The following is a 7,107-nucleotide window of genomic DNA, read 5'->3' as shown; positions in this document are numbered from 1 at the left end:
TTAGGATGCCTCCTGGGCACCTTTTGGAAGTGTTCCCGGTATGACCAACTGGGAGGAGACCCCGCAGCAGACCCAGAACCCAGTAGAGGAACTAACATAACACATAACCTATTTAGTCTGAAACGCCTTGCTAAACTTACTGCGACCACAACCCGACCCCTGATAAGCAGAAGAAAATGCATGAATGGATGGATTTGAACATTGGCAATTTTATTTAGATAGACGGCTTGATTTTAGACATTTTAGGGGAAGACAAACTCTTCAGTTAGGACAATTAACAATTTTTAAAAGAAATAAACTCCCAAAACAAACAAGTCAATTCAAATGGAAAACCAAAGGGGAAAATGATGGGAAAGTGGGAAACAGATAATAGAAATTTGAATACATTCCTAATCTTCTATTTAATGGTCAGTTCTTGAATGAAATCTGTAAAAGTAAAGCATGAGCTTGAATATGGGATGAGTATTACAGCAAACCATATCGTCCAAACCATATGCTAAATGGCGAGATCACTAGAGGAGGTGCAGAGGGTAGATAAAGCTAAATTAAAACTGCGGGTACAGACGGCCTCCCTAATGAGGTCCTCAAGACTCCTAATATGTTGAATATTTGACACTGCCTATCTCAAAAGTGCTTTCAGAATGGTATTATTTTGTCAATGTGGGACTAATCCATAATCAAACCCATTCCTGATTATGCGAATTTCATTAAAGAGACATCAGCATCAGAATGTTAGTGAATGAGCAGAATGGTTTCGAGAAAAGTTGGTAGTATACCAACACATTTAATGATATTTATAGCAAATTGCCTCCATGTCAAGTATATACATTTTGTAAAATTGTAACAGTTTTCTGACTCTTAGTCTAGTCTAAATGTATTATTAATACCTTTTAAGTCTTATTTGATCACCTTTGCTCCTATTTATTTGTTTTTGGCACATTTTAATCAATTATATATTTTCCCTGAACAACATTTCAGTTTGGTATTTGCTGCCAGCAACTAAAACCCGAGACTTACTCAGTCACTCTATTTTTTCTCTTCTTGGCTTTCTCCATTGTCTCTTTAGCCTCTTTGCAATCTCATGCTCTGCCTCTGCTGAGCCCAGGTAAGTTATCCACTTACCCAGCTCCAATTCTGTATGAGTCCTGTATGTATGTGTTTGATTTGTCTGTTCTGGGCTCCACGGATGAGGATCTGGTAACAAACACACAACAATTCTCATTTTCAGGTGATTATACACTATTGAAATCGTACTTATGAATATTATGTTTGATGTCTGCCACATTCTGCCAAGAGATCCCCCTAAATCTGACACATTGGACCTTTAAAAGATGCACCAGTTTCCCCATCAGGAGCAGGAAACCAACCGTGCAACATTTAAAGTCTATATAAAGCTATACATTTAAGGTTGATTTTATAAAAAACAGTCAAATAGATTTTAATGGCTAAGATGGAGAGGTAGCTATAACATGAAACATAATCAGTCTACCGTAGATCGTAGTCCTGGTTACATAACACTCTACACTATTTTTTCAACTTTTAACCTTGTGAACGTGAAGAAGAGCGATCTGATTATTATTATTATTAAGTATTGTACAAATTATGTGTCATTTCCAAGCAGCATTAGAGAGGATTTACACAAAGCAACGGCTGTAGTTTACTAATGTCTAAAGTAAGCAAAGAACTGTTTGACGCCAGAGCGCTGGATTAACATAAGTAATTAATAGGACAGATGAAATGGGATTATTGTGGTTTTACTGGTCATTCTAGCATAAACACAAATTTCCATGGTGCTCTGCAAACACAAGCCATTTTCAAATGACACAGAGTATCAACATTAAATCCAAATGGTTGCTTGTTGTTATATTACATTCAAATTATAATAAAATGTACACCACCAACCCATATTTGTAACACATTAACCCGCATTGATGCATGTGTGTTCCTATTAATTTGATTATGTAACGGAGCTGGCAGAGCCTGCAGGAAGAACCTTAACACGAGCAAGCTGCTCTGAGACCTGGACTGGCTCCAGAACAACGAGTTCAACAACATACCAGCACAGATGTCACTGATGAGTTTTCAGGACATGAGCTCTGACCTACACAGATTTATCTGATATCCTGGCTACCCACATGATCGCTCTGCTATCAGCCGCTTGCAAACTGAAATATGCTTCAATTAGTGAAATAAGCCATTGCTTTGGAACAGAAATATAAGACCTACCAAAAAAACTGTGTGGCAAAAAAAACAAAAACATATTAAAAACGAATCAAAATCAGTAATAAATCAAATGGAAAGTATCATAGTTTATGCACTAATGCATATATACATAAGAATATATCCAAGAATTTATATTTGTGCAGGCACATAAACAATGCTGTTCTTCTTTTAGCTGTCTTAATTGGCATATTTGCATACTGTACTTTGTTTGTTGTGTATAGCCATGTTTCCTGTATCCTTTTATTAACCACTGCAAATGTTATATTAATCTTGTTCCACAGATTGGTTTGTTTGAGTGTTTGCTTTTTTTCCAAAGTACTTACTGTCCAAGCCACTGAGCCTATGTAACATGTAGGCTCAAGATATCTGCTGTTTTGAGAAGGAGTTAGCTGAGGTGTCCAGTGAATGAAAAAACAAACAGAAATTGTCTTCATAAAGTGTTGTTGCACCACAGGGTTTGTATTTTTGCAGGAAGCAGGCAAGTTGCCATAATGTGAACAGGTGAGTCAAGATCAAAAGAGATCTGGTGATTCAGCTCTTCTCTTCTACGCTAAAATATGCTGTTGGTCTTGTTAGAAGAAGAAGGAACTGTGCGTGACAAAAAAAGAACGTCACATTCAGTGCTCACACAGTCAACAACAAGACAGAAAGGAGATAAAACTCATTAGAAGCCTTTTATGTTAATTATACTCTTCAGAAAATATGGAAAAAGCTCCACTTGTTAAAGGTGAGTCCCTGAAATAACTCTCATACAGTGAATTAATAATTTATGAACAATCTTTCTGCTTCATAGCAACTCTTTTGTTCATGTTACTATCTCACTTTCTTTCTGTCAGAGATGAACGCTGTGCTCGTGGGATCGAACAGCTCGCGTAAATATCTAGTTGGAAACCTCATCCTCGAAGAGGCGTTTGATGTAGGAGATATAACATCCTGTTGCGAGAGGAGAGAGGGAGAAGTGTGCGGGCGAAAGGTCACATTGGTCAAAGCCCCCGGGTGGCTACGAGGATATGACCACTGCAATACACCCGAACTTTTCAAGACTGAAGCGATTCTCAGTGTCACACCGGGACTGCATGGTTTTATCCTTGTGGTTAATGCTGAACTACCATTCAAGAACATAAACAAGAAGGCAATTAAGAAGCACATGCAACACTTTTTTGGTGACAAAGTGTGGGATCACACAATAGTAGTCTTCACCCACAGAGATCGTCTCAGCTACAGCGACATTGAGGATTACATCAGGAGGGAAGGGGTGCCAATCCAGTCGCTTCTAGAGGCCTGTGGTAACAGATACCACATTCTTTGTAATGATGACACAGACAACGAGAAAGTCAAAGAACTTTTTGAGAAGATTGACGCCATGGTGGCAGAAAACAGTTGTTATGAAATCGACAGCGAGCGGATACAAAATGCAGAATCGAAGAAGAAGGAAGTGAACGAAAAAGCTGACGAGTTGCGTCTGCGGTCACACCAACAAAGGCAAAATCTCAGGAATCTACTGACAGGTTAGTCGAGTTTGTTTGATTATACAAATGCATGTTAAAGAAACAACTTTGCTAATTGCTGAGGTCTGGGAAAGCGAATAAGACCCAAAGGGGCCAACAAACGCCAGCTGTAAGACGATCAGACAGGCTGAAAACAAACTGCCAAGATAGTTAAATCTGTTGATAAGAAAAATGAAGGCAAAAATAAATGATAAGTCAAACTGTACAGACCGATTTCCCAGAAATGATTTGAACAAATCTCAAATCTTACAAGTCTCCAAAGCATTCAAACACATCTAGTTACAGAGCAGACCTTCTGCTCTTTTGAGCTGTTGATGATCTCTCATATGTGTTATTATGTATGTTATTATGCAGAGCCAACACTCGACCTGAGAATCCTGATGGTTGGATGGGTGTTTTCTGCAAAGAGTGCAACTGGGAACAAAATTTTGAGCACTAAGGTGTTTCAGTCTGGGGGCAGAACAGTGAACGCTTTAAAGCATAGTGACAAAGTGGCTGGAAGACAGGTTGTCATCGTGGACACTCCTGGATGGTGGAAATTCTTCCCAGCGAGGTTTAACCCTTCTTTTTTAAAGCCAGAGATTTTAAAAGGGGTTTCTCTCTGCTCGCCATCACCAAATGTCATTTTGCTGGCAGTGCCGGTGGACACATCATTTACAGATGAACAAAGAAGAGTCACAGAAGAGAACATGAGGATACTTGGACAGAGAGTGTGGAGACATGTAATCGTGCTGTTTACATTTGGGGAAGCTTTGGGGGACAATACTATTGAGCAACACATTGAAAGTGAAGGAAAGCCTCTCCGTTGGCTTATAGAGAAATGTGGAAACAGGTATCACGTCCTTGACAACATGAGAAAAGATCAAGATCAGGTAACAGAGCTGCTGGAGAAGATGGAGGAAATGGTGGCAGGAAACAGCTCTTTCTACGTCAGTCCCTACCCTGATGCAGATGATCCAAGACCTCAGGAAGACATAAGTGACAAAGCAACTAAATGCGAAGATGAACCACCCAGGGAGATCACAGAACAACTCAGCATTGAATGGGATCGCAGTTACTGGGAAAGGCAGTAAGGGAATACCACCAAGATGTAAGTACCCAGAGACATTTCAAACAAATCAAAGCTTACATTACTGCAAAGTATGTGATATATACTGAGACGTTGTTGTCTTAACTGGCTAACATTACCTTATTTGCTTGCTAACGTAGCTCTGGTGGATAATAATAATAAATTCATCCAGATTCCCACGGCTGATTTGGCTGTTAAATTGGCTCCTTGCAAGTTACTTTGTTGCATGGTTGCGAAGAGCCATATACATATCATCGCTGGGTTGCAGCAGGCTGGTGAACCATAGCTTGCTTACTTACAGTCTCATTAACAAAACACTATGAGTGGATATGTCACTGGCCATTGTTTCCACTTGCTTGTTGTGACAGTATTGTCCGAGTTGTTAAGTTCACCTGTACTCTGGTGTGAACAATGGTCGTTGGAGTCACATGAGGCGAAGTGTAAAATGTTGTTCAGTTTCCTGGGGAGGGATGAAAGGACAGCATTGTAGGTGGGGGATATGTAATTGATAATTACCTATGTTTTTCTAACCAGTTAGTGATGAGGAATCAAAGCCTGGCAGCTCCAAAGGCGAGGAAGACGATGACCAGTTTAACAGACGTTTTGAACTTGAAGTAAGAAGTGAAGATGGGGACAGATGGAGGATACTGCTGGAGAGAGAGTGGAGCAGACGAGAGGTGGCCATGGAGCAGACTTCTTGGAAATATTTCTACAGTCCTTTCTTGGGAGGTAAATAAATCAAACGCGTATGTGTATGCAACTTCTGTCTTGACAGTTTTTTTTTTTGTTTTTTTTGCTTTAACATTTTGATTCTTTTTGTTTTTCTTTTTAGCCATCTCTGAGCCAGACAGTGAGATTCTGTGGAAATCAAGAAATAAAGTAGCAAAATGGCTGGAAACCCAACATTCATCATCTGGGTATGGAACAACCTCCAATGCAAGCTTTTGCTCAGAGAAACAGGATGAACAAAGAATAGAGGGAGATGTTTTGGCATGTAAGTGATCTAGACCATTGGTGGCAAGGAGGAGGAGGAGGACATCTCTTAAAAACTTGTAAAAGTCTGTCTCTGTAGACTGTAGAGAGACCAGTGCTCGCTGTCAAATTACTAACCTTGCAGAGCAGATATTTTGCATTTATTTCAGTGACTGGCCTCCTTTGGCCTGCGTTTGTTCATGCAGGACTAAAGTTGGTTAAAATGATCAACATGATACATTATTATTCTGGCAAAAGTCTAAAATTGAATTGGCATAAATCTCACATCTAATTAAAAAAACAAGACTTTGTTCTTCAGATGAAATATTGTTAGGTCTACTGAAAATGACAAAATAAAAGTAAGTATTCTTTCATTGTTTGATGTTATTTTTATTTTTATCTAGCTGTTTATTATCTCGCTGATCTGTGCTGCAGGGTTTTCTGTTGGAAATGGTGGCGGCGGCATATGTTGTGATGTGCAGGTTAAATACTTGGAAGTGAGATATGCTCCATTTTCCAGGAAATGCATCTGCAGTAACCCGTGATTTTTTGTATTTATGATGACTTTATTCATCCCAAGGGAAATTGTTGTGTCACTCTTACAATATAAAGCTGAAAAGAGTGTAAATATAATGAATATATTATAAATAGTAAACATGTATTAAATGTGCATTAAATTGTCAATCAACATACATAATAAACAAAATAAATAAAAAAACAACAAAATATTAACAAGGTTAAGAATCGCAAGTTGCTGTGTAATTGATATGTATGCCTGTGTGTAGTCTATGCAAAATTAAGACACCTTCTACAATCATTAAAGCTACCATGCAAATGTCATTGCTGAATAATAAGTTGTTATTATGTTATGCTTTTTTTCTCCTTACTTCTCATACTAAACAGCAGCCTACAGCGAAGAAAATACATTTTACAAACAGAGCGAATGAAAAAGAATCTGTCGATGAATCCAGTGGCTCGTATGTTGTAATTTCCAAGTGTGTATGAGTCACATTCAACAGGTGGTACATTACCTTAACATTACAACTAATGGCACCAAACCTGTTTGGATTGCTTTAAACCGCTGAAAGATGAGACTTACACTGTGATTTCCAAACTTGAATTGTTCAGTCCTGTGGAATGCGATACTGTTTCATTTTCTATTTTTGTACTGCGCAACAAGTACAAAATGATCTGCCCAACTTGTTGGGGCAAATCTGAACACGGCAGTCATACTATACAAGGCCCAGCAAAGTCAGAAATGAACTCTGTAGTGGTTTGTTTGCACACTGAAATGCAGATGAAATCAACAGCTGACATATGGAATATTAATTGAAA

The 7,107-nt window shown here is 38.7% G+C and overlaps 1 protein-coding gene across 2 annotated transcripts; it reads left to right on the top strand.

Moving 5' to 3' along the window:
- Positions 1 to 2,828: 2,828 nt before the first annotated feature.
- Positions 2,829 to 6,593, top strand: LOC104921861 (GTPase IMAP family member 8). 2 transcript variants are annotated; one of them, XR_003463967.1, is made up of 5 exons: positions 2,829 to 2,950; positions 3,060 to 3,731; positions 4,086 to 4,821; positions 5,335 to 5,529; positions 5,633 to 6,593. XR_003463967.1 is itself a non-coding variant. In XM_027289529.1 (4 exons), the coding sequence occupies exons 1-3, from the start codon at positions 2,926 to 2,928 to the stop codon at positions 4,802 to 4,804; spliced, it is 1,416 nt and encodes a 471-aa protein (XP_027145330.1). In that variant the 5' UTR covers positions 2,829 to 2,925; the 3' UTR covers positions 4,805 to 4,821; positions 5,335 to 5,626. The 2 variants fall into 2 exon arrangements, 1 of the variants encoding a protein (XP_027145330.1); XM_027289529.1 differs by lacking the exon at positions 5,633 to 6,593 and having other exon boundaries at positions 5,335 to 5,626.
- The last annotated feature ends 514 nt before the right edge of the window (positions 6,594 to 7,107 follow it).

The sequence above is a fragment of the Larimichthys crocea genome, chromosome XVI (assembly GCF_000972845.2).
Source record: "Larimichthys crocea isolate SSNF chromosome XVI, L_crocea_2.0, whole genome shotgun sequence".
Classification (NCBI taxonomy): Eukaryota; Metazoa; Chordata; class Actinopteri; family Sciaenidae; genus Larimichthys; species Larimichthys crocea.
This window is presented reverse-complemented; position numbering and strand designations above follow the sequence as displayed.